This window comes from Triticum aestivum, chromosome 1B, assembly GCF_018294505.1.
Source record: "Triticum aestivum cultivar Chinese Spring chromosome 1B, IWGSC CS RefSeq v2.1, whole genome shotgun sequence".
Lineage (NCBI taxonomy): Eukaryota > Viridiplantae > Streptophyta > Magnoliopsida > Poales > Poaceae > Triticum > Triticum aestivum.
In genome coordinates this window covers 626,729,263-626,756,948 of record NC_057795.1, presented here as the reverse complement: position 1 = coordinate 626,756,948, position 27,686 = coordinate 626,729,263, and the positions used below count along the sequence as shown (strand labels likewise).

General features: G+C 43.3%; 1 protein-coding gene and 2 long non-coding RNA genes across 9 annotated transcripts; 2 read left to right on the top strand and 1 right to left on the bottom strand.

The window, feature by feature from the left end:
* The first annotated feature begins 855 nt into the window (after nucleotides 1–855).
* Nucleotides 856–14,902, top strand: LOC123143232 (uncharacterized). Of its 7 annotated transcripts, none has more exons than XR_006470739.1 (5): nucleotides 856–1,144; nucleotides 4,665–4,808; nucleotides 9,546–10,160; nucleotides 10,265–10,402; nucleotides 14,562–14,902. It is a non-coding gene; the product is annotated as an uncharacterized lncRNA (long non-coding RNA). The 7 variants fall into 7 exon arrangements; XR_006470737.1 differs by having other exon boundaries at nucleotides 863–1,144; nucleotides 9,546–9,655; nucleotides 9,792–9,859; nucleotides 9,950–14,902; XR_006470733.1 differs by having other exon boundaries at nucleotides 858–1,144; nucleotides 9,546–10,402.
* Nucleotides 5,573–8,655, bottom strand: LOC123143222 (uncharacterized). The gene is made up of 3 exons (XM_044562070.1): nucleotides 8,354–8,655; nucleotides 8,140–8,245; nucleotides 5,573–5,802 (listed from the first exon to the last, which is right to left on the bottom strand). The coding sequence occupies exons 1-2, from the start codon at nucleotides 8,563–8,565 to the stop codon at nucleotides 8,146–8,148; spliced, it is 312 nt and encodes a 103-aa protein (XP_044418005.1). The 5' UTR covers nucleotides 8,566–8,655; the 3' UTR covers nucleotides 5,573–5,802; nucleotides 8,140–8,145.
* A 9,876-nt stretch (nucleotides 14,903–24,778) lies between the features above and the next one.
* LOC123097397 (uncharacterized) lies at nucleotides 24,779–27,225 on the top strand. The gene is made up of 7 exons (XR_006447160.1): nucleotides 24,779–25,558; nucleotides 25,670–25,724; nucleotides 26,193–26,312; nucleotides 26,394–26,463; nucleotides 26,559–26,614; nucleotides 26,827–26,874; nucleotides 27,079–27,225. It is a non-coding gene; the product is annotated as an uncharacterized lncRNA (long non-coding RNA).
* Nucleotides 27,226–27,686: the final 461 nt, after the last annotated feature.

The following is a 27,686-nucleotide window of genomic DNA, read 5'->3' as shown; positions in this document are numbered from 1 at the left end:
AATTAAAAAAATTGAGACTTGACCGATCAGTATTCGCAGACGCGCCAAAAAATGTCCGTGGATGTTTGAGGGATCGAATTTGCCATTGCAGATGCTCTTTTTTAAACTGGTTGTAGACTTGTAGTCTCGTAGATGCTCTTAGCAAAACTGAAGAGTTTTTTTAAGCAATGCTATGATTTGCTTGCATGGTTATGACGCGGTTTTCCCTCAAAATAAGCACCTGCTTTGGAGGCTATATCTGACCCAAACGCATACATGGAAATTAATGTTCCAATAGTAGTAGAATGTTTTTTTATGGCCATGGAATTTAAAAGCATCAGTTTTACTCATGGTAGCAGAAAAGCGAATATGGTAGCGGATGGCTTAGCAAAGCATAGCTTTAGTCTTAGCAAGTCTGAAACTTGGGACGCTGTCCCGGACTTTATTCTGAATTCTTATGTAAATGATCTTGCTCTTATTTGATGAATATAAAGTTTTAGTGCTAAAAAAAAACCTGCCGGTTCTCAAAATAAAATAAAAGGGAAAAGGAAGAAAACGCGTGCAAAACTCTCTCTCGCACCTGGTACGAGAAAATGTCCACGGGCCGATGGGACCTCTGCCACCGCCGGTCCCCTCCACAAATAGTACTCGGCTGCGTCAGAGGCTCTCGTAATTTCTTTCCGTGCCGGTATTGGGGGCTCAGATCTCAGATCGCACCTCGGTCAGAACGAAGCCTTGAGACGAACCAACCGACGCACGTACCCCGTGGACACTGACAACATGGACCCGCGAAGGGGTCGGACCCATCTGCAGCCGCTGGTTTCGGTTGGAGCCGCGTTTTGCTCACGTACAGGCAGTTTTTTAGTGCCGCGTTTCTCTTTCCCCCCTCCCTTATCTTCTGCCCTCGCTCCATCCAGGCCCGATGCGGATCTCATGGACGAACGAACCCTAGTCTATTTCCGCCTGATTCAGCAGCCACGACCCCGTGGTTCTTCTCGTCGGCAGATCTACCTCCCTCAGGGAGTGCTCTTCATCATGGTTATGACAGAGGTAATCTTCATGTTGTCTTCTAGAGTATGTTCCTAATTCCTCTTTCAATCCTGCAGATTTCTCTCTCTGCTCGGGCGGGGGCGCAGCAATTCTTCGTGCCTTATAGTCCACAAAGGTTTGTTAGTTCTCCCTCTCCTTTTTGCAATTCACAGGACTTCGTTTTCGGGTTTTCTAGGTTGCGATGCTTATGAGGTTTCCTCCTCTCCCTTCATTATGATTTATGAACAGGCTACTCTATTTCATAGTCAGGCGACGTGTTCACGAACTCCTAGTTGTTTTCTTGTCTGATTGTAGATTTGGCCTGCCAGTTTGTTCGATTTAAATCTGGCGCTATGGTGTTCATTGGTTATCTCTACATGTTTATCCGAGTTGATTCCAAGTCACCCGACTTTGGTGCACCAGTAGGAGTTTGAAGAAAGCGGACAAAAGTTGTTTGACTTAGATACAACACATGAAACTGTAGATTTTATATAAAAAAATTAATTCCATATTCATTCAATAAATAAAAGAAAATTTAGCTATGAATAATTCCTAATTTTTTGTTCTGTTATTGATTCCGCTCTCAGCACTATATTCGCCTCTGCATATTAACCTTGCTGTAGTGGTAAATACATATTGTCGTGAGCTGTTTCAGAAATATATTTGTATTCAGAACGGGGATGTGCACCATACAGTCATACTCTTTCTCGGGCCAATGAAGCCTCAGCTGTAAATTCGTACCCCGGCTACGGCGCGTACACAATCAAGTGTATTTTTGTGGAAGACGCCAGGCGTCGGCCTGCCGATCGGGCATGTCACACACAGTGGGATTAGGCTGATGGTAATCACCAGATCATGCACCCATGTGTCTTCCTCGCCTGCACCTCCTGCTCTGGGTCGTCCTCCCTCGCACCCTCTCACCTTGCCCGTAGGACTGCTTCTCCCGCTCGCAGCACCGCCAACCGCCCCCTGGTAGTAGCACTCGCCACGCTCGTGGAGGCATAGCGTCGGCGCATCTCTCTCATTGTGCAGCACATCTCTGGTCGCAGCATTGGTGGCCGGCTTAGTCTGCTTGTGCATGCATCATCTCGCATCACCAGTCGTACCATCAGTAGCAGGCGTGGGCCGCTTGCAACACCGGCGAAGCAGTCATGCGCCACTCGGAAACGGTATTATTGCCGGACGCTTGCTATGTGGAGTTAGAGTAGCGTGAACTGCGGCAATCGCCAGAGAAATCACTGCGGCTCATTTGGTGGCTCGGTTGCCAGCTTGTTCGGGCTTAAAGTCACGTAGGAGGCACCAAACAATACACATTTGCACGGTGGCAACTAATCACGAACCAAACCTGCCATGCACGCGGGCTCCATTTGTGAGGACCGTGTCAAATCGCGAGGTGGGATACAAATTGGAAAATGGACTGCTAAATGGGATACAATATGATCAATTTTCTTAAAGGGTACTTCTTGTCACTTCAGGACACGGGTTAGGGCGTCTCTAGTAGTTCCCTTATCCTAAAAGTCAAAAAAGTCTTCCTGTTCCATTTTCCTATTTTTTTAGGGAATGACTTTTGCTCATCTAGCAGATCCCTTATCCTAAAATATTTATTCTACCAATTCTTAAAAAAAAATTGCTCAAACAATTGAAACGAATTCATCACATTTCAACACCAATTCGAATAATACAAATCATAATTCGACTACAGACATAAATAAAGTTGGTCATATCCATCAAATATAACCATAATTTATGCCAAAAGGCACCTAATGAACAAGTTCATATAAAAACACACACACATGGTGGACCAAGAGCCATCGTAGGTCAAATGGACCTCATGCACAACAGCACAAGCGTCGTCACTGTCGGCAGCACCACTGCCGCTGCCACCACACAACTTAGACAAGGTGTCCCCATGAGTGGACTGTCTTCGCCGCCTTCATCGGTCTTGTAGTTGCTTGACCTACTCCTTTTCTTGTTCACTTGGGCCTCCTTGGCCATCTCGACCTCCTCCACCACCTCCACATATGGCATTGACATGTCAATGTCGTCGAGGTTGTGTGTTACATTCAATTCTTCCATGAAAGCGACAACTTCATGATTCAGTAGTTCACTACAAAAGCAAAGAAAGAACCTAGCAATCAATATGAAATCATGCATCACTCCATTGCAAACCAAAAATGAAAAAAAGGGCAACCTGGTGCATGTAGCTCCCGCTTGCGCAGGGTCCAGGGAAGGGTCCGACCACTTTGGGTCTATAGTACGCAGCCTTTCCCTACATTTCTGTAAGAGGCTGTTTCCAGGACTTGAACCCATGACCTCATGGTCACAAGGCAGCAGCTTTACCACTGCGCCAAGGCAAACCAAAAATGAAAACAAGAAGAAAAAACTTTTGGTCATATCCTCAATCATGTCGGCCTCACTCATGGTCTCGTCTGAATCCAAGTCATTCTTGGCTGCCGGAGGTGAAAGTCGGCGGCGCTGTGGGAGGTCGAAGGGGAAGCGTCGGGAAGGCTGCATTCTTCTTTGTTGTCGTCGTGCTCTCCACCGCCTTGGCGGACGGCGGCTTGGGCAACGGTGGTAGGCTGGTCATGGCGGCATGAGTGATGACAGATGCCGGCGCCGAACTGGTGTTGATGATGTTCCTCCCTTGCATCCGTCGTTTTGGTGCTTGTGACACCAAATTTGTCGCCAACGAGGGTGGCTAGGGGTGCGGCGGGGAGGGGCTTTCCATTCTGTCGGTCATCGGGGCCGAGGACGACTGTCGGCGCGGCAAAGGGCGGTGGCGTCAGGATTGGCCGGGAAAGCTATAACTCAGCAGGAGGGGGTACCATTTTTTCTAAGAATGTCCGCGACTAGAGTAATACTGAGAGAGTGTGGTGAGGTTCTTTTTGTGGGAGGGGAACCAGATTTGAGGAAATTTTGGTTTAAGTGGATATGTTAGCAGCACCTTTTATGCCCTAAACGGCATTTTTTTTCTCCTCAAATATAACCTGTAAGGGATCTGCTAGAGATGCCCTTGGGACTTTATTTTTATCACTACTCATCTGTTCCAAAACACTTGGAAGTTTTATAACTTGTTTGGTTGGGATGCTAAGCTTGCCACAATTTTAGCACGCCACAAGTTACGCGAGTTTGACTTAGTTAATTCCCTGTTTGGTTTGCAGTCATACTCGTGGCAAGATTCGTTCCATTCAAACTAGATCTCACATGTCATTGGCTTAGAAAAGTGTGGCAAGATTACCTCAAGCGAAGCAGAGTGTAGCCCCAATTTTAGTCACCTAACCTTTTAGGCCTGTGTGGCAAAAAGTGTGGCAAATGGTGGCAACCTTAGTATATGAACCAAAAATCAAACTTGCTCAAGTTTGACCAAATTTATAGAAAAAAGTACTAATACCCGCAATATCCAAATTTATAGAAAAAAGTACTAATATCCACAAGTGTGACAATCCAAAATGTGTTGTGTGTGTCTTGTCATGTTTTCCTTGAGTCTCTCCTCCACCAACTGTGCTTTTTCCTCTCTGTTTGGTACCGTATTATCATGAAATTCTGCTAAAATTAGGGAAGTATTCAACTAGGGATGACGAGGAACCAGTTAGTAGAATTCCAATTCATTTACGTTTGTTCTAGCTCTTTGTCCTCATTTGTTATCCCTTTTTAAGGTAAATAAAGGTGGAGTGTGAGCTTCCCTTCAACGTTTGTTGGTCACTGGAGTTTTTGTGTCGGCTACCAAGTATTTGCAAGATGAGAACTGTTGTGGATTAGCCCGCATCAATTTGTTCATGGAGACGTGTCGGACAGAAAAGGTACTCATGCTATTATCACACAGTATAATTTCCAACCTGGTTTGGCAGTTCAATTATTTGTGTTCCTTCGGTTAACACAGATATTCTTTGATGTTCTGGTTGTCTGCAATTGTTCATAGCACCCTTTAGTCACAGTAGTGACTCCCAGCTCTGATGATATCTGCTCTCACCAATATATGCATTTGAAAGCGTTCTCGACCTAAATGTCGTTTGTATGGTATGCCACCTGGCGACGTTTCTCTGTTTGATTTGGATCAGATCTGTGCTCTGGTGTTAGCATTGACCAGCGTCGTCCCATAGGGGAGGATCTTGCTCCTGATCCATCCAACCGTTAACCCAGGTGAAACCCATCTCTGGAGATGTGGCTGAGCGTCTCAGCAAGACGCCCAGAGTTTCACGAAAAAAGCTGGTGTGGAGAACGTGACAATCTGGCACCTGTCACGCCTGGCGGCAAATGTCCTCAAGCAGGCTATGCAGCCATGGCCCTATCCATTTCCCTAAATCTGAATTAGGACCTAGGGTAGCTGCCGCTCCTCCAGGCATCACTCGCCTTGACATGTCCTGGCCGGGCTACCACTGGATGGTCCAGGACGTGAACCATAGACAGTTCTGGATGCATCAGGGGGCTCCAGGCCAGGAGCTGTCAACCCCAGCACACGCAAACCAAATAGCTTACACCCTAGCTCAAAACAAGTAAGTAACGTGAGACAGAGAACAACCAAACAACTAGCAAGATTTTACCATAAGCCAGCTCAACAAACAGATTTGAAGTTGGCATCACTCAATCATTATTTCAAAATTTCAGATGACGACGGCACAAGTCATGGATTCAACAGAAATAGATGACCGCACAAGTCACAGATTGAGCAATATAACAGGAAATTGATTAAACCACTAGTGTCTTCACCTAAAACTTTTCACCATTTGTACAACGCCTTTTTATCACCATTTGATTTACGCCCTTTATCCATTATGTCTCCCCCACTCTTGTAGTCTGCAAAGAATTTACAAGAACTTGTTCAGTAACTTTGGGCAATGCATAAATGAGAGAAAATAGTTGGCAAATAATTTAGAAGGCCATTAAACTTATACTGGCGCACCACTAAACCTATATGTTTCTATTTGGGGCTTGCACTATTTGTCGGTGAGGCTTGATATCATTTGCTGGTGCAATCTTTACAGTTGTTCAAGAATTTACTATCGTATTAATTTTGATAGAGCTCACCAGTTGGATATGGACCAAAGAATCTAATCACACAATAAACTGTCATAAAAATAAACATGAGCAAAACTAACTGGAAATATTTAATAACCCCACCACAGATATTAGAGGAACAGCTCACAGGTCAATGTGATAATATGACAGCCTTTTAAAGGCTAAACGCGCTCTACTGAGTAGCTAGAAGTGCCCAGAACTGTATACTGAAAACCTTTTATAACCTTTTATTACAACCAAAATATGCAACGCTGCAACCCTCCAAAACCTTGCTTTAGTGTAACAGACAATCAATCAGGTTGGTTTGATGTAGTGAACCACAATATGTTCGATTCTTCTACCAAATATCTCTGACAGGATAGTTGTAATCTCTTTCCTTTGACTTGAAGGATTTTTAGAGTTGGTTAAAGTCACATTGATGCAAATTTTTAGTGTTGGTTAAACTTGCATGTATCTTGGCATTTTGCAATGTATGAGAATGAAATACAACTAACGATGCATATTTTGAAGTAAAAACTGATTCGATTTTTCACAGAAAACTGATTCAATCACTTGAATCTACACCTTACGTAGTCTTTGTTTTATATAGAAGGCAGCTAAGACTATACCACTCCATGCTACCTTATAGAGCCAAAGAAACAAGGTTAAGAGGTAAGAAAGACCTGTTCCACTTAATTAATGGGCTAGCCACTAGAAAAAAGTTGCAAACACAATGCATCAGATTCATTATTTATTTATTTTGTGGGAGGATTCATGAATGTTACTGGTATAAGTATCTAAGCAATGTGGGAAATCTGGTGAGTCACAAAGGCATTATATATTATGGCAAAAAAATTCTTCTATTGTAATAGTCTCATAATACATTCAGCAGGGTGGTGTATTCTTTTTGACAAAGAATGCATCTGTGAACTGAGTAGTACTTCAATCACAAAGCAACCAGGTATATGGCAAGGGAGGACTATATTGTCGTAAAAACTAGCTCAATTATAGTATCATTGTCCAGCAATCAGCACTGATGCCACTCGGTTACAGATGCAAATGAAGCAATAACGAGATGCAGGGAGAAGACTGATGGAATATCAAGCAAGCAACTCCAGGAAAAGCGTCGTATGACTGCTGAGCGCCCACCTACAGCCTACTTGTGATCTAAACAGCTAAAGTCACACTGCAGCTGGCGGACTGCGGCAGAGAATTCAAAAAAATTGAGGTCCATATAGAGACTTCAGATCCACTTGAATTCAATAAAATTCAGCAGATGCACACAAACAAATAAAATAAAGACTGTTACATCAGAATGGAAAGAGCATAAACATAAGGCATCATTTACACGGTTTGAAAGGAGAGAAACAATGCAATTTTCTTGCCAAGCTTTGAGAAAGCAAAATCAACATAGCAGTTCCTTTTAGATTTAGATTTCGCAATTTCTCAACAGGAAAACAAAGCACAATTCAAGAAAATTACTACTAACTCTGATATAATCCTTTATACATGTTTATTATTATGCTGTTCCCCTCACACAGACTACTCCCAACATGCACATCTGGACAGATCGACAAGCAGATGTAGAGTCACATGTTCCTACAAGCTCTGTCCCCTTGAATCAAAAATCTTACAGGGAGAACAATGAAATACTCCAGTAAAGAGCGCCCATCTACAGCTTACTTGTGATCTAAACAGGTCTGCAGCTCGCGGACAGGGGCGGATAATTCAACAAGTTCAGGTCCACAGACTTCCGGGTTCATGCGAATTCAACAAATTTCAGCAAATACAATACAGGTGCAGTGCACACAAACAAATAAACTAAGGACTGTCATATCAGAATGGGATGAAGCAAACATAAGGCATCAGTTATACAGTTTTTTTAGAGAAACGATGCAATTTTCTTCAGCTTCATTCCTTTTTATGGTGTTCCAATCACGCAGCCTACTCACAACATGCACACCAACATGGAGATCCCCTACCGATTTACCACCTCGACCTCCAACTGATTTGCCACAGAGAAATCGACCTCTAACCGACCGCAGATAGATCGACTCTAACCGACCCGATTTAGCAGGGAGCCTGTACGACCGCAGGAAACTCAAACGGAAAGATCGACCTCGAACCGATTTATACCTGGATTCAGTGTCCGCCCGCCCGGCCGTGGTTCTTTGAGTATAGTCCGTGCGCGTCCCGCACCACCTTCCGGGCCCCTTTGTTGGCCGCTCGCTTTGCCCTCACCCTGCACAAATCGCACGCATAAGGATTGTGCCCTGCCCTCGTAGCCAACAGGGAGTGGAGGGGGAAGAGGAGAAGGACGAACGCCAGGAGGAGGAGACGAAGCTGTCACCTCTGATCCCTATCCTCTGGAGTGTGGGTGCGGCCCTGTGAAAACAGATGGTCGGCGAGGCGACCAAGATCGGCACGGTAGACCCAGGCGGCGACCGCGGCGCCCCCCACGATGAGAACCCCCTTGGCGTCCCAGATGGCCTTCCCCGCGGCGGTGGTGGCGGTGGCCGCGCGGCGGACGGCAAACGCGACGAGCGTCGGTATCCTCGCCATTCCCGAACCCTAGCAACAGGAGGTGGGGAAAGTTGGGAGGGGATGGTCTGTGCGGGTGAGATTTGTTTCTTGCTAAACACCTCCAAACTCTCCGTAGCTGATTTGTGGGGTGGGGATGGCAATGCCCACCTTTTATAACTGCACTAAACTAGCTTGGGTTTTCATTTTTAATTTGGGTCACTTTGTTTTGAATGGGTTATGTAAGATATGTGTCCCTAGGATTGGAGGTATGGGAGGTATGGTTTCGCCGGCGGGTCCTGCTCGTAAAGGGGAGGTGCGCGTGTGTGCCGCGGGTGTTGGAGAGACCATGGGGTTGTTTCAAGTTGAATAGGGCGTGTGGTTGGTTCGATGTATGCGTGCGAGTTACATGTCTCTTACGCTACTTCGTGGGTTGGTGTTGAAGGGAAAAGATTTAGGCGGCGAGGCGATGAAGGTCCGCGCGGTAGAAGCGAAGTTGTGTGCCTCCTTCCATCGAAGCCTATATGGAGGGTAGAAGCGAAGTTGTGGAGGGGCCACTATCGGCTAAGAGGTTGGCGACCTTGGGTAGGCGTCGTCGGAGTGACTGGCTTCCACACATTGGTGGCTAGGAGTGGCGGTGTTCTTCCCGCTTCTTTGGACCAGGAGGTTGGTGCCTCGGAGCGACCGATGTGGAGTGGCCGCCAGTCGTGAGGTAGATCTTTTGCCTCCGTTTCCCTTTGATTAGATAGGCATATATCCCGTTGGTTGATTTGATATGCAATTCTCATTTCACAGCGCCTATTTATCCGTACCGTTTTGATGGATTAGAGTCCATTGGCATGTGGATACTCTAGGGTTGTTCGATTTTGTGGTTTGACTGGTTAGTTGGTTTCTTGATTTTAGATTTATGGAAATATATTTGGGCGTCGTGGCACGAGTAGTGTCTTCTCCCATAAAAAAATGCCTTCCCATTAGTATGTCTGATCTTGAATTCTATATTGATCACCGGAATTTTTGTGCAGCGGTAAAGCTCATTGCCCGCATGTCGGTTACTGAGTATTTGCAAGATGGAAATTGTTGCCGGTTAGCCCAGCGTCAATTTGTTCAATGGAGGAGATGTGTCTACCAAAAGGTACTCATGCTATTATCACACAGTACAATTTCAAACCTGGTTTGGCAGTTCAATTATTTGTTTTCCTTTGATTAACACACATGTTTTTTGATGTTCTGGTTGTCTGCACTTGTTCATATCACCCTTTTGGTCACAGAATGACTCCCAGCTCTGAAGGGATCTGCTCTCACCAATATAGGCATCTGAAAATGTCGATCATATATGGTAGTGCCACCTGACGACGTTTCTCAGTTTGATCACTTTCACTCTACTGTTACATATCCACTTTCACTCTACTGTTACATATCCATCCAGCCATTAACCCAGGCGCAACCCATCGTACCAGACGGCGACAGAGTGTAGTTGGGACGTCCAGAATTTCACGAGGAAAGCTGGTGTGGAGAGCGTGACAATCTGTCACCTGTCACACATGGCAGCAAATTCCCTCAAGCAAGCTCTACAGACTACAGCCATGGTGGGAAGGACATCAGAGCTGACACTGAGCCGTGTCCCATGCAGCCAACAAGTACCACTACTGTGATGTCTGCTGCTAGCTATCCCTCTTTGCCTAAACTGAATTAGGACCTAGGGCAGCTGCCGCGCCTCCAGGCTAATCACTTGCTTTGACAGGTCCTGGTCGGGCTACCACTGGATGCTCCAGGACACGAACCATATACAGAGTCCTGGATGCATCAGGAGGCTCCAGGCCAGGAGCTGGCATCCCCAGCAGGGGCAAACCAAACAACACCTTAGCTCAAAACAAAAAAGGTAATGTGAAACAGAGCACAACCAAACAGCTAGCAAGATTTTTACTATAAGGCATCTCAAACAAACAGATTCAGCAGCAACAGATGACGACGATTTATTGCAAAAATTTCCATCCCGGCATCATATATATCATAACCTTTGTCCACTGATTCAACAGCAATAGACGACGTCATAAGTCTCAGATTCAGCGATAATAAGATGATAACAGGATGAAAACACTAGTTTTCTGTGCACTGATTCAACAGCAATAGACGACGGTTCAAAGATGATAAGCAGACTAAACCACTAGTTTGTTAACCGAAAGTGTATCTCCATTTATGCCTAACCCTCTGTTCGGTATTCACCCATTCTGATAACCTGCAAAGTATAAAAAGTTGATCAGTAACTCTGGCCAATGCACAAATGAGAAAATGTTGGCAAATCATTTAGAAGGTCAATAGGGCTTTCGTTATTTGTTTGTGAGACTTGGATCTCATTTGCCGGTGCAGTCTTCACCGTTGTTCAAGAATTTACTTTTATATTGATTTTGTAAACAGTCGTAGAAATAAACATGAGCGGCACAAACTGGAAATATTTAATAACACCCACCACTAACATTTCAGGGATAGCTCACTATATGACATCTTTTAAAGGCTAAAAGCACCCTACTTAGTAGCTAGAAGTGCCCAGAACTGTGTGTACTGGAAACCTTTTACAGCCAAAATATGTAGGTAGGTACCCTCTTGGCTATATGCTGAACCCAGAAAACGCTATGTATATATCATTCACTGGTCTCTCCTTGAGGCACAGTCGTCATCTAAAGGCAATTCTCGAAAATGAGATCGACTAACAATGTATCTGCTGAGGACTCTGCAGGGGAAACATAAAAACCTAAAGAAGTAACCAAACATTACATAATGAATGGCAGAGGTATCAGTCTAGATGCACAATAAAAATGACCCAGCAGAGCCAAACAAACAAGGTTAATAGGTAAGAAAGACCTGTTCCACTCAATTAATGGGTGAGCCACTAGAAAAAAGATGCAGCCACAATGCTCTGTTTCGTGAATATTTCAAGTAAAAACATTTTAGCAAAGCGGGAAACACATACTCCAATGAAAGATCTGGTGAGTGAGTCACAAAGGCATCATATATTATGACAAATACTTCCTCCGTCCCATAATGTAGACGTTGAGTCAAAAAACGTCTTACATTACGGGACGGAGGGAGTAATTTCTTCGAGAGTAATAGTCTATCATAATGCATTCAGCAGGGTAATTATTCTTTTTGACAAAGAATGCAACCATGAACTGAATAGTAATTCAATCAGAAAAAACCAGGAACATGTTATATTCTTGTAAAATCTAGCTCAAATACTACAAAAAGAATAGGATCATTGTTCAGAATTGCTGCCACTCGGTTGTAGATGCAAATGAAGCAAAACGAGATACAAAGCAAATGGAATCTGAAGCCGAACTAGAGATTGTTGGTTTAGGGAAACCATTTGAAATAAGCAGATGTAGAGTCGCGGGTTCCTACAAGCTCTGTCATCAAGCAACCCCAGAAAAGTTGTACATACAAACCCCAGATGTAGACAATGACTGCTGAGCGTCCACCTATAGCCTACTGCTCTACTAAACAGCTAAAGTCACACGGCAGCTTGCGGACAGGGGCCGAGAATTAAACAAAATTCAGGTCTACATACAAACTTCGAGTCCACGTTAATTCAACGAAATTCAACCTTGCAGTCCCTTTTACGTTTAGCTTTCGCCATTTCTCAACCAAAAAGTAAGCATAGTTCACGAAAATTACTACTAAATCTGGTATAATTCCTTTTATAACATATAAGTATATATGTTTATGCTGTTCTCATCAGGCAGACTACTCCCAACTTGCACATCCTCTACTACCGCAGGACCTAAAAACGGACGGATCGACCTCCAACTGATTTACCAGACAGATCGACCGCCAACCGATTTACCAGACAGATCCACCTCCAACCGAACGCACGAGCTTACTTAGGATCTGTTCTATAGGCTCGTACCGCTGCACCTCCAACCGAACGCACACCCTCTACGACCGCAGAAAACCCAAACAGTCAGATCGACCTCCAATCGATTTATACCTGATTCAGCGGGTGCCCGCCCCCCCGTGGCTCCGCGTGTAGAACTGGTGCGCTTGCCCGAGCTGTCTCCTCGCCCCTCTGTTGTCCTCGCGCCGTCCCTTAACCCTGCACAAAATGATTGCGCTCAAGTATTGTGCCCTGCCAAACAGAGGGAGGGGAGGAGGAAGAGGAGAAGGGAGCGCTCGACGCCGAGGAGGAGGAGGAGGAGAAGAAGAGCCTGTACCTGAGACCCCAGTCGAGTCGACCGGAGAACCCGTCGTCTGAGAACAGGCGGTGGGCCAGGCGGTGCGCCAGGCGGCGGAGGTCGGCGCGGAAGGCCCAGGCGGCGACCGTGGCGCCGCCGACCAGCAGCAGCCCCTTCCCGTCCCAGATGGCCTTCCCCGCGGCGGTGGTGGCGTTGGCCGCGCGGCGGACGGCAAAGGCGACGAACATCGGGAGTCTCGCCATTCTCTCTTCTCTAACCCTAGCAACACAGGTTTGGGAAAGTTGGGAGTTGTTGCGCGATGACAAATGTCTGTGCGCTGAGTTTTTTTTTTGGTGTGTGTGCTAACTACTCCGTAGCTGATTTGTGGGGAGGGCAATGTCAATCTTTCATAACTTCACTAAACTAGCTCTAACTGAGGTTTGCAATTTCCAATTGGGCCACTCACTTTTGAATGGGTTAAGTAAGATCTGTGTCTCTAGAATTGGAGGTATGGGAGCAGGTATGGTTTCGTCGGCGGGTCCTGCTCATCAATGGGAGGTGCGTGTATATGCCACGGGTGTTAGGGAGACCATGGGGTTGCTTCGAGTTGAATAGGGGTTTGTTTCGATGTATTCGTGAGTCACACATCTCTTACGCTACTTCGTGGGTCGGTGTCGAAGGGAAAATATTAGGGCGACTGTTGTTCTTGCTCTTTGTGTGCCTCCTTCTATCGAAGCCTACATGGAGGGTAGGAGCGAAGTTGTGGAGGGGTGATTGTCGGTTTAGAGGTTGGTGACCTTGGGTAGGCGTTGTCAGAGCGATCGGCTTCGCGTGTTGGTGGCTAGGAGTGTCGGTCTTCTTCCCGCTTATTTCGATTGGGAGGTTGGTGCCTCGGAGCGAGCGGTGTGGAGTGGTTGTCAGTCGTGATGTCGATCGTTTGCCTCCCTTTCCCTTTCATTAGATAGGCCTATATCCCGTTGGTTGATTTGATATGCAATCTGCATTTCATAGCGTCTATTTCTCTGTACCATAACGTTTTGATGGATTAGAGTCTATTGGCATGTGGATACTCTATGGTTGTTTGATTTTGTGGTTTGGCTTGTTTTTTGGTTGGTTAGGTGGTTTATTGGTTTTAGATTTATGGATATATTTGGGCCAGTGCAGAGCGGCACGAGTAGTGTCTTCTCCCATAAAAAATGCCTTCTCATTAATATGTCTCCCTCATTTTCCTTATCTTGAAATTCTACATTGACAAGTTACATATCCCAACTCTTTTTTAAAAGTTAGACTACTAACTACTAACTCTTTCTCAAATTTTCATAACTCGATTCCAGACAATTTTCGGTTAGTGATATGGAAAGTTACAAATAGACAAATTGAAGAATGTACTTGATGCGTCTAGAAAATCAAATTTGACGCTAATAACTTTGATAAGTTTCTAAACAGGAAGAACCATATATGTCCCTTCGGCATGTGATCTACAATACCTCTGACCGACACAAAAAGATTAAGACTCTAATCAATTCTTAGTGGAACCAAACAACTAAACGAAACTAGTGAAGTGTTGTTTACTGTTTGTCCACAAGATAATGCATGAAAATGAACTTCCATGCTATCACTTTGTGATGCTAGATGAAAAAAGTGTTTTTTCTTCTTTGCATTTATTTTACACATTTCACATGGTGCAACATGGTGGCCCGAGTGCCAAAAATATGTTAAGTGTTAATTTGTAATGTGAGATTTTCCCGCATCTTGAGTGTATCATTGGCTATAGATGTTCAAATTTGTATTGTGTTCTGATGCGATCTCATGTTTATATGACGAAGAGATGCATTATTTCATTTTAACAAATCGGGTGGTTTAAACATGCAGTTTGGTGCGTGTTCGAGAAAAAGGTGTAGAGGTTTGAAGGTGTTGCTCTCAACAGTCTTGTATATTATTTTCAACACCATGATATTAGTGTGGAAATGAGTAATGTTATTTTGACCATGGTCAGATATAATGTGTGTTTTGGTCACTCTTTTCTTGCTTCCATGCAAGGTAGATTAGAGAATGTAGCCATTTGTGCTTTACCATAGTTGTTAGTTTTGCAGTTGTGATTTTCTTATAGACTTGCTTGCATTATTGTCCTGATTATTAATTCAATTGTACCAAGGTATGTTGTTTGTATTTAGCTTGCAATGTTATTCTGCAGAATGGATTAAGGAACTGAAGGAGTTGAATGACTTGCAGATTGTGTTTGTTTTCTTTCTTGTGCAAAGAGGTTCAATCTGGTTTGTAGTTCATCATTATTTCATGTTTACGGTTGTAAAGAATCAAGAATCATGCAAGGTGTTATCTACTTAGTCTCATGTGTCATGGCTAACTTTTTTAGTTGATTTGTGGATTTCGTTGTCTTATACTTAAATTGATTTGCATAGTGTGCTAATCTATTTCAGGGGTACTCTGTCCAATATGTTTTTTGGTGTTGCGTTGGTAGTTAATCTCAAATATGTTCTTTTGGGAAAATTTGCATCAACTATATTTGTGTTGACAAATAACCTACAAAACACAAGCAGTTTTATAAAAAAATGGCGAGGACAAAATATTCTCGTGTGGATTCATGTCGCCCTTGTGTGTTTTTGTTTGTATAAGTGAACGGATACGAAGCATTGGGAGTTTTCATAAACTCAACTAGCCCATTTTGATTGTCAATTTCCTTGAACTTCACCAGAACACATTGAGGCAATGAAGGATGAGAAGCGTAATCAAGAGCAAGCTAAGGGAGTGCAAAACAAATGATATTTTCCCTTTGTTTTGTTGCTTATCTGTCTGCACATGATAGGAACAAGTTGAAGGTTACCAAGCACTATGTATTTTGTTTACACAATGAAATCAAAAAAGGATGAAGCGTTGTTTAGTTGTAATAATTCATATTCCATTTTGTTCCATGGAAACCCTTGTGATTTGGTCTTATTGTTTTCAATGATTAGTGCCATTTTAGGAAGGTGCATTTTGCTTTGGCTTTCATGATTTCTGGAATAAGCCACCTCAACTTGATTATGCAACAATCTATCTTTTGCATTTGCAATTTCAATTTTGTATCAAATACCAAAAAAAGTTGAAATGGTACACGACGTAGGAAAATAACCTATGTGAGATGTGTACAAGGCAACACTATGTGCTTAAAATAATTCCTATTAGTGGTTTCATTGGGTTGCTTGGAATGTACGCCATTAGAGTAAGTGGTGGTGAAAATTCCACACACATTGGCATCAAAGCTCACGAGCGCAACGAAGCGCGCTTTTCATTCTAGTTAAACATTATTCTTGCTAGACTGGCCATACAAATGGGACAATGTGGCGTGCTAAGTTATGACGCGCATCGTGAAAGTGGAATCTAAATGTCCTTTTTCTCTTGATTGTCTGAGTACAATATAATGATTAACTTTATAATTAGGCAACTACCTACACCATGCAATTTGTAGGATCCAAAGTATGTCTAGAGGGGGGGTGATTAGACTACTTGACCAAATAAAAACTTATCCTTTTCCCAGTTTTAGTCTTTGGCAGATTTTAGCTATCTTAGCACAAGTCAAGCAATCATAACACAATTCAAGCAAGCATGCAAAAAGTATATGAGCAGCGGAAAGTAAAGCATGCAACTTGCAAGAATGTAAAGGGAAGGGTTTGGAGAATTCAAACGCAATTTGGAGACATGGTGATTTTTGAGCCGTGGTTCCGATAGGTGGTGCTATCGTACATCCACGTTGATGGAGACTTCAACCCACGAAGGGTAACGGTTGCGCGAGTCCACGGAGGGCTCCACCCACGAAGGGTCCACGAAGAAGCAACCTTGTCTATCCCACCATGGCCGTCGCCCATGAAGGACTTGCCTCACTAGCAGTAGGTCTTCACGAAGTAGGCGATCTCCTTGCCCTTACAAACTCCTTGGTTCAACTCCACAATCTTGTCAGAGGCTGCCAAGTGACACCTAGCCAATCTAGGAGACACCACTCTCCAAGAAGTAACAAATAGTGTGTTGATGATGAACTCCTTGCTCTTGTGCTTCAAATGATAGTCTCCCCAACACTCAACTCTCTCTCACAGGATTTGGATTTGGTGGAAAGAAGATTTGAGTGGAAAGCAACTTGGGGAAGGCTAGAGATCAAGATTCATATGGTAGGAATGGAATATCTTGGCCTCAACACATGAGTAGGTGGTTCCTTCTCAGAAACAGTAAGTTGGAAGTGTAGCTTTGTTCTGATGGCTCTCTTCACGAATGAAGAGGAGATGGAGGGGTATATATAGCCTCCACATAAAATCTAACCGTTACACACAACTTGCCAAACTCGGTGGGACCGAATTGGGAAACTCGGTCGGACCGATTCAGCAAATCTAGTGACCGTTAGGATTTTCGGTGGGACCGACATGCAACTCGGTAGGACCGATATGATTAGGGTTAGGGCATAACGTAATCTCGGTGAGACTGATTACACAAACTCGGTGAGACCGATTTTGGTAATAAGCTAACCAGAGAGTTGGTCAGGTAAACTCGGTGGGACCGGTTCGCTCATTTCGGTGGGACCGAAATGTTACGAAAAGGAAACAGGGAGTTTACATTGCAATCTCGGTGGGACCGATCGCTCATCTCGGTGGTACCGAAACGTTACGAAGGGAAATAGAGAGATTACAACCCCATCTCAGCGAGACCGAGATCCCTATCGGTGAGACCGATTTGCCTAGGGTTTGTGGCAGTGGCTATGACATCTGAACTCGGTGACGCCGGGTAGAAAGAATCGGTAGGGCCGAGTTTGACTTTTGGTTTAGGTCATATGTGGATATGAGAAAGTAGTTGAGGGTTTTGGAGCATATCACTAAGCACTGTGGAGCAAGAAACTCATTAAGCAATACCTCATCCCTCCTTGATAGTATTGACTTTTCCTATAGACTCAATGTGATCTTGGATCACTAAAATATAAAATGTAGAGTCTTGAGCTTTTGAGCTTGAGCCAATCCTTTTCTCCTTCGCATTTTGAGGGATACACTTTTCTCATCCATGCCATGACATTCATTGAGCTTTTCCTGAAATATTCATCTTGGAATGATGTTAGCTCAATGAGCTATATGTTGTTAGGAATTACCAAAACCACCTAGGGATAGTTGCACTTTCAATCCCCCCCTTTTGGTAATTGATGACAACATACAGATCAAAGCTTCGACAGATGATAATAAGAGAGAAAAACATTGTCGCTTTGAGAAGTATGTGATAAGCAAGAGCTCCCCCTATATTTGTGCATAGTTTAAGATTTGCTTTGGACTGCAAATGCACAAGGAGTTAGGCTCATGGGTAACTCTTCCATGTCACATACATCTTGGTGGAGCGCTCAAAATGATAATAATTGAATACATGCACTCATCACCAAGCAAAGTGAATGATCATATAGAGATAAACGAGATAATGTCATCCAACAAGTATAAATGTAGCATATGATCAAACACATGATCATCCAAGTATCACACAGACATAGAGTATCTCAAACAAGCAAATAAAGTTTAACCACCAAAGCAAGAGAGAACAAAAGGCAACACTCTCTCTCGAAGCCTATGATCTATACATTTTTCTCCCCCTTTGGCAACAAGTTACCAAAAAGTTCATAGAAAATGCATAGCACTAGATCGACTCTCAGGCTTGATCTTCAGGTGGTGGTGTAGAGATGGCTCCTTGGACGAAGACTTCGGTAGATGTGGATGGAGCTGGAGGTGTGGGTGCTGAAGCTGGTTGCACTGGAGCTGTAGGAGCTGTAGCTGGTGCAGATGAAGTGGCTTTGGTGTCTGTCACTGGCACTACAACTGATCTCTGAGCTCTAGGCACTCTGGTAAATGCATCTGTGGTTGTCTTGCCCTTCCTCTCGTGCATATCATCCTGAAGCTGCTCAACAACAGACTGGATCTCAGTTACCTTCACATCCAAGTTATAGAACTTCTGCTCCATGATCCTGTTTGCTCTTCAGAAAGTACTGAGATGCCTCTTCCATTGTTGGCATCTTGGTAGCCTTCTCTGTCCTTGCCTTCTCCTTCTTGGCTTGAGCATGCACAGAAGATGGCTCATCTTCATTCATAACCACTTGGTTATCCTCAAAGTCTAGATAGATAACAAAATGTTCCTTGTCCAGCAAGTATGTGCCTGTGCCCATCTTGGAGTTTATCAGCTCCTGGATCTGTGGGGCATACCCACAACTTCTCTTCTGTTCAGCTGCTGTCCTCTTGATAGTCTCAACTATGAGGCTCATGACCTTGAACTTCTGTGGCACATCAAATAAATGTAGCAAGTTTATAGCATGGCCTCTTATCATGTTGTGGTCACCTGACTTGGGAAATAGAGTATGCCTGAGGATCCAGTTGATAGTTGGGAGTCCTGACAGAAGATAGTGTATAGATCCAAACTTATGTGTTTCAACTGCAGCATCTAGGATATCTCTGTACATATGTGCCATAGTGTTGTGATCCATCTTCTTCTTGGCATAGACATCCAAGTCATCTTCCTTCTCCTTAGGTGCATTGATCAGATTTGCCCATTCCTCAATAGTTGATTGGTACCTTGTACCTTCGGACATCCACACTATCCTGCCATCTGGATAGAAATGTGCTGTGGAGTAGAATTGCATAATGAGCTTATCATTCCACTTTGTGAGCTTCTGCCCAACAAAGTCTGCAACTCCACAAGCACTGAAACTGTCATACATTACAGGATAGTGTTCCTCATTTTCCTTCATGTAGGTCCAGTCCACCCACCTCATGTCACAAACTATAGGCTTCTTGCCCAACAGTACTGTCTCATAAAAATCCTGATGTTCCTTAGTATGGAACCTGTAGTCAATAGCAGTCCTTCTCCTGATAGCATAGGGATCAGACAACCTCCACTGTCTGAGGCCTGCATCCTTTCTCAGCTTCATGTTCTCAGCCACATGATGAGCATCATTGTGGTCTAGAATCTTTGGCTTCAAGTTTCTCAAAACATGCTCTTCATCTTCTTCTTCTTCAGCAGCAGTTTCAGGCACTGGGGCCTTGTTCTTCTCAGCAGCAGATATGTTTCTGGTATTCCTCTTTGGTGCCGTCTTTGGGTTGGAGGCAGCTTTGGGTGCTTCTTTGGGCTTTGATGATGCAACCCCTGACCTAATAGCATCACCCATAAGCTTCTGAGCCTTGGGTGCTGGTGCAGCAACCTCTTCTTCCTCTTCCTCTTCCATCATGGAAGGCTTTCCAACAACTCTGGCCATGGTCTTCTTGACCCTTTCCTTCCTTTTCTTCCCTTCTGCAGCAGCCTCTATGGGTTGAGATTCCAAAGGTACTTGAGTAGAGGCTCTGACTTTAGACATGGGAGTTCTCTTTGCAGGTACTTTGGTCTTCATACCAGGCTTAATGGCAGCAGCTGTGCCATACTCCTTTTTGAGCACTTTCTTCTTGGAAGTGGCCTCATCCTCTACTGCCACTGAAAGTGCGTTATATCGACTAGAGGGGGGGTGAATAGGCGATTTTTATGAGTTCTTCACTAAGGAATTTGCCGGTGAGGAAATTCCTTAGCGAAGAACTACTTGCAGCGGAATAAGTACTCAGAAGTAAGCATGACAGAATACACACATGGTCATCATGATGAAATGAAGACAAACACAGAGTACAGAAAGCGTAAACACATGATAACACAAGATGAAGACAAACAGACTGAAGAAATTGAACTGAGGAAATTGAGAAAGTCTTCAGTCAAAGTCTTCAAACACAGATATGAACAATCACTCAACACAATAATGAGGAAATGAAAGAGTTGAGGAAATAGAACCAGTAAGGTTGGTGAAGACAAAGATTTGGTAGACCAGTTCCAACTGTTGTCTCAGTTGTACGTATGGTTGGAGCGGCTGAGTATTTAAACTCGAGGACACACAGTCCCGGACACCTAGTCACTAAGCATGCAGCTCAGGACACCAAGTCCTCACCGTATTCTCCTTGAACTAAGGTCACACAGACCTCGTCCAATCACTCGTGGTAAGTCTTCAGGCAACTTCCAAACCTTCACAGACTTCGGTCACTCGGCGATCCACAATTCCTCTTGGATGCTCTAGACCATGACGCCTAACCATATGGAAGAAGCACAGTCTTCAAAGGTAACAAGCGTCGGATCCACGCAGGATCAATCTCTTCAGTGATGCTCAATCACTTTGGGTTTGTGGGTGTTTGGGTTTGGATTTTTCCTCACTCGATGATTTTCGCTCAAAGTCCTCGGAGGATAGGTTGCTCTCAATTGACAAGTGTCAGTTTCTCTCGGAGCAGCCAACTAGCTAGTGGTTGTAGGGGGCGGCTATTTATAGCCTAGGGAGCAGCCCGACATGATAAGACATAAATGCCCTTCAATGATATGATCGTTATGTGGATAAGATATTTTGGGACAGCTGGCGTGTAGCACAGCAACGGTCAGAAATTTGACTCTCAAATTCCTCAGGGCTATCATGTTCCTCACTGTGTAGGCAATCCGCACTGGCAAATTCCTAACTCCTCAGTTAGAACAAATTCCTCAGTGACCAGAAGAACTTCGTCTCTGTCACTGAAGAAATTGACTAAACTGTATGAGATTTCCAATGGCTTCACTCGAAGGGATTGGTAGGTGTAGGATTTTGAGTTGAGCATCACATGGAAATGTTTCCTTAGTATTTCCTTGACCCCCTTTAACAGTACGATGTTTCCTATGACTCAAGAAGGAGAAAAACAAAACTATGAAAACGAAAGTCTTCAAGCTTCATATTCCTCGCATGAACATCAAGTCTTCACGGACACACCAATTTCTTCACTTTCAAAGTCTTCATGAAAGTCTTCAGGAATACCAAAATCTTCAGTCGAAGATATTCATTTTTAGGGGTCGACTTTCTCTGTTAATATCAAACTCCTCATAGACTTATAGACCTGTGTACACTCATAAACACATTAGACCCTTAACCTATAAGTCTTCAATACACCAAAATCACTAAGGGGCACTAGATGCACTTACAGCCACATAGTCTTCATCCTCAGATTCTGAGGTTTTCTTCTTTCTGGCCCTGGTGGCAGCTTTGGGTAAGTTGCTTGGGGTGCTCCTGCTGCCCTCATCAGAGGTACTAGAGGGACTAGTGCCCTCACTCATCTGAACCTGCTCCTCTTCCCTGTTCTGGCTGTCACTTTGATCAGACATGTTGCAAACACTGACTGCTGACCCTGTGAATAGATGTAGATGAGATAGAGTGGATGAGCATCACAAAATACAGAGGTTTTTGCAAAAGAATGAGTCAAAAACTTAGTTTTAGTTTTCCATAGAAAGCATTTCGGATCAACCGATTTGCAAACTCGGTGATACCGAAACAACTTTTGGAACCTAAACTAGTGAACTCGGTCAGACCGAGTCATAGTTCGGTGGCACCGAGACTGCTAGGGTTTCACAAAGTCCTGAACTCGGTCACACCGATTTGCAATTCTCGGTCAGACCGAGAATCACTTGTGCAATGGCATTAGCCAAATCGGTGGAACTGAGTTCTACAACTCGATGGGTCCGAGATGGTTTTGGCGGAAACCTAACCCTAAATTTTCAATTCATTACTAAAGTATGGATTGTTTTGACTGGATAGAGTAGTTTCAATCATGGCAAGAATCATGATGAACACAATGTGCTAGGAATCGGACGGGGATAGCACTGTGATCGAGTCCATACCCTAGCTTGGCGATGAACTCACTACAGCGGCAACGGCGGGGGTGAATTTCGTTGACAGCGACGGAGACCAGTGACTGGAGGCGGCTGGCGACGAGGAAGATGATCCGGAGACCCTGGAGGCAGAGCGAGCTATGCGCGGGCAAAGGGGTTTGGAGAAAGTTTCCAAATTTTTGCCCGTGAGTATATATAGCCCGACCCTGTCGGTGTGACCGAGTGGAACAACTCGGTGGCACCGAGATGCATAACTGTATACAGTTACAGCAACTTGGTGTGACCAAAAGGTTCAAATCGGTTGCACCGAGATTGAAAACCTAGATCGACTTAGTGATCTCGGTATGACCGAAATGGAGGAATCGGTCACACCAAAACACACAAAGAAGTTTTGGAAGTTTAAGTCTATGATGAATCGAGGACTCCGAGTGCTCCTCACACAGAGTGGTTCGAATCTGACTTGATCAAATTTTGTGATGTAGCATGAATAGAGTTTGAGACGAAAAAAGCATAGATAGCTAGAGAAGGTTCTTAGGCATTCTTGTCCATCCACTTGAAAAAAAATGAAACCAATCAATCAAACCAACAAGTGGATGTCCTCGAATGAGTAAAATATGCAACCAACATGCTCACACAATAAAATGGCAAATGAAATATGTGGCAAAGCATGCACAAACAATTCTAGCATCTATCAAACAATTGGCGATGACTAGGTCATCTATGTATGAGTATATTGACTTAGGATTCAAATGAGAACATTTGATCATAGGTCATACTCATCCTTTAAGCTCAAGTGGGGTTACCACTTTTACATAATGCATTGATGTGTTCACACCATTAGAGTTGCTTTGACTCAATTCTTAGAGTTAAGCTCCCCCTAGATGTGAGATCCCCCCTTAGAGGGATAAACTAACCTTGGTTTTTGTCGATGATGACTTCATGTAGGTGTTGAAGATGTGGATGCTCAATATTGATGTAGATCATTTGGAGCAATCATTTGGAGTGAGTTGCACTTTCAATATCTACACGGGTTAGTCCCACAAGGAACAAACAAGGATATCCATAGACATAGAGTGATGCACACACAAGATGATGTCTATGAAAGCATTAGATTACCTTGTCCCTTGTCTTACCAACAAGAGGGTTTGTGACTCCTTGAACTAGTGCAAGATGTGGAAGTTGATTGCACTTGTTGTTGCCAAAAAGATATGAGTGAAATATGTTGGCGGAGTCACCCTCAAGAACTCTCTAGTTCTTCTTCTTCGGGATCCACATCATCTTGATGGGAATCCTTGGAGTTGTAGTCGTACTTGATGAAGTAGAACTTGACGTAGTCTTGGGAACCCACTTGACCAAGGCCTTAGGAGCTTCTTCAAATGCATCAATCTCCTCTTGAAGCTTGTCCTTGCCTTTTTGCTTGTGGTCTTGTGGTGGAAGATCATCTTGAGCTTGTGTCCCCTTGAAGGAAGTAGGATCATACTTCTCTTGCCGAGGAACAAACTTCGTCTTGGGATATTGATCTTCTTCCCACTCAACTCCATTGGCATTGAACTTTCATTCAAAACCAACACCTTGGTTCTTCCGGTGCCTTCCTTCCTTGCGTACAATTTCGTCAAATTGCTTACTCCCGACAAGGCTCTTGTAAACACCTTTCTCTATAATTCCCTTCAATAAGCTATTTTCTTGCTCAAGTGTAACTTGGCTAAGAGAATCATTAGTGGAATCAAGAGAACTACTAGAAGTAACAACATTTGATTTAGCATGATTATTGTTACTACTAGAGGAAGAATCCTTCTTGTTCTTGTTAGTGGACTTGACTTGAGGCATGTAAGTAGATAAGAGTAAACGCTTGGCAATGTAAGAAGAACTTTTCTTACGGAGATCATCATTGATTGCCTTTAAGAACTCATGCTCTTGCTCAAGATTGAGCTTTTCAAAGCGTAACTTCTCATGAGCCCTTAAAAGTTCTCGATGATCTTCTAAGATAGTTTCATGAGCTAACTTAAGAGTGTTTAGTTCTTTAGTTAGAAGCTCAATCTTCTCATTATCATTGTCATTCGTTTTATCTTGATTAGCATGATTAATTGACGTTTCATCATAGTATTCATCACTAGAGTTGTCAACAAGTAAATCATCATCACCTAGCAAGTCATCTTCATCACTATTGAAATCAACATACTCGGGGTGTGTTACCTTTGGGCCTTTAGCCATGAAGCATCTTCCAATTCCTTCATTTGGTGAGTCAAATATGTCGTAGGAGTTGGTTGACACAAGTGCTAGACCGGCAACACCTTCATCTTGAGTATATTCGGAGTCGGAGTGATAGCTTCTCTCGGAGTGATTGTCGGAGTCGGAGTCGGATACCCATTCACCAACATGAGCTTGATGTCTTCGTTTTGTGTAGCTCCTTGATGACTTGTCCTTCCTTTCCAAATCCTTGCTTCTCCGGGATGTTATTCGTTCATAACGATCATCTCTACTCCTCCTCTCTCTTGGTGGTGATTCTTCTCTTCTACTTCTCCTCTTGGGTGATTCTTCTCTTCTTTTATGGGGTGCCGTACACTCATCTACTATATCTAAATAGGAGCTCCCCACTACATGACTTCTCTCAACATGCAAGGCATCCACATCAGCAGCGCCATGTCATTGCTAATCAACCTGCTCCCGCCCGCGCTTCTTCCATTGCGATCGCCTGGTTTTATCGGCAGGCCAAGCGGTTCCCCCGCTGCAAAGCATGGTTGGTTGACTAAACAGAAAACAAGCACCCCTCACTGTGTTTCCTCACTTTTTTGCATTGTGGGTATCCAAGCCCAATAGGTAGAGGTCGTCTAGCCCATGTATTACAGGCCTGCGGCTGGGTTCGTTTCTCCTCAGTGCTTCTATCCTGTCCGCAAGATAACGCCCAACCTTCCTCTTCCACGCGCAGCCGCTGCTGCCCTCTCTTCCTCGCGCAGCGCCGCTCTCTCTTCCTTGCCCCATGAAACCGCAGCTACAAATGCAAGAAACGGCACCATTTATCGCCTCTCTTTACCCCACCCTTAATTATCTTGAAGTGTGGAAGAAATTGCAGATTTAATTGACAAGTGGTCGCCTTCATCTTTAAAAGGATGATGTCCTGTAGTCATCGTCGATCTAATCGTGTCCTACTCTCAGAACAGGCTTGCACTCTGGTAGGTGACGCTTCCTGTTTTCTTCCTCCCCCCTCCCTGAGCTCCCTCCACACACACACAAATTTCTCTCTAACTGAATTACTATTTGAATTAATCTTTTGAATATGTCAGATTGAGCTCCAGATCCGAAGCTGCTCGGTGTTACAGGTCTCTTGCTACTCCATCGGTATGCTGTCTCTCCTCTCTTATATGAGTTCACTGCTTGATGAACCTCAGTTAGTCATACACTTATTTGTTGGCTATGGTACCGTACAATTAGTCATATAAAATGTCATAATTTTCATTTACTTTGATGACAAGAATTGTGCGTTATTTACCTACTATACAAGTGTTCGTTCGAGTTCCTCACAGAATATCTATGGAGTGTAGAGAGCAAATCAATACTTGGTAGAAAGTAAGCAAGGAAACTTCAAAAGAATTTCGGCATTCCCATGGTCGAAAGACAACCGAAGATTATGCCATTCAGATAAAATAGTATTATGCCTTTCAAGTGCTACTTCTCTAGGTTAATGTTATATATACTCCAAAGCTTGGTACGTCAGTATTCTGCACTACTAGGAATAGAGGTTTACTGATGGTACTGTATGTGCAAATATCCTTTCAAGTACGTGACAAAATCATTTTACTGTACCAGATTGAAAATGGATTCCAATGTTGGTTCATCTGATTCATCGCATGAAATAATCAATGTAATAGATAAGCATCAAGACTGTCGTTATGTTACACCAAATGAGGTTCTTTGGCACTAATCAAAGTATGATATTCACTATACTTCCCTGTCCTTACAAATATTCCATGTTATACTTGATGGAATGAAGATTGATTCGATGTACAGGTTCCCCATAAGGTATGTCCCAAAGAAAAGCTTCTCGGTCAACAAAGCACAAATATTGCCCTCGACAAAGGTTAGACAAATTCTATTCATTGACCGATTATATTTCTTCCTAATATCAACCTTATTTACTATAAAAGACTAACATGAACCATGAAATATTTCCAGCCATCTCCAAGCAAAGAACTGGTGACCCAACCATCTTCAGCGATAAGTATTGAGAGGTTTGCCATCAGCCACAAAATGGAAGTCACAAGCTATATATTACAGTCCGATTATCCAAACAATACATAACTCAAACAATACTACACCTACCTCTTACTAAGGCACAACTATTCACATTGAGAATAACCAAATAAGTAACAATTTTAGAACTCTCTATAAATCAACCGGTTCAGATTCAGCATCACATTTAAATGTTGATTTGTGTTTACAGGTACCCTTATCATTGAATTTACAGAAGATGAAACCACATCAAGGAGAGGTAAGAACATATAACAATATTTCTTTCTGCCATGGAATTTCACACCAACGCAATATTGACATGCCATAGTAGAAAAGTATATTGAGGCTACAAAACTTCATCTTCAGGTTGTTAAAAAGCATAAGCAACAGTACATGACATCTTATATCACATTCCAAATATAAGATCCACCGTTCTTACTTTTGTCATCAAACAACATTGCAGACAACATTGTGACAATGAACAACTAAGAAGGATGAGATGATAACAACAATAAACAACAAGGTACTATCTGTTTCCCGTCCAAACAAAATTATCAAAAAAAAATGAGGATAACCGTATCCACAGAGCTCTTTTTTTAATAGCATGCAGGACATCGTCAAGCACACATGCAAGCATCAATGAACTACACTGCCTTCTTTTTAAATTAGTTGTATGTGTCTTAAATTTTAATCCAGTCAATCTCTCATTACAACTACTTCTCGATGATACTATGCATGTACTGAGATATGGATTCATCTTTTGCACTATATATGGGTTGAACTACATTGCGTTTTATTTAAATTATTTATATTGTAGTTTAAAGTGTAATACAATCAAACTCTTATTAGTTATTACTGTAGTGATATATGCGTTATCTTATGCAACTATCAAGTCTGAATGTGGAGTATATGGTATGCTATGCACTTTATTGAGATGATTATGTATATTTTACTATAATTGTTGTCAATATATAATATTTTCATGTCGCAGATGCAAATGGTTAAAAAATAAGGATAGGTCATGTCAAATTCCGTGAATTTGCTTCCGAAATCTTGAGTACATCTATATGT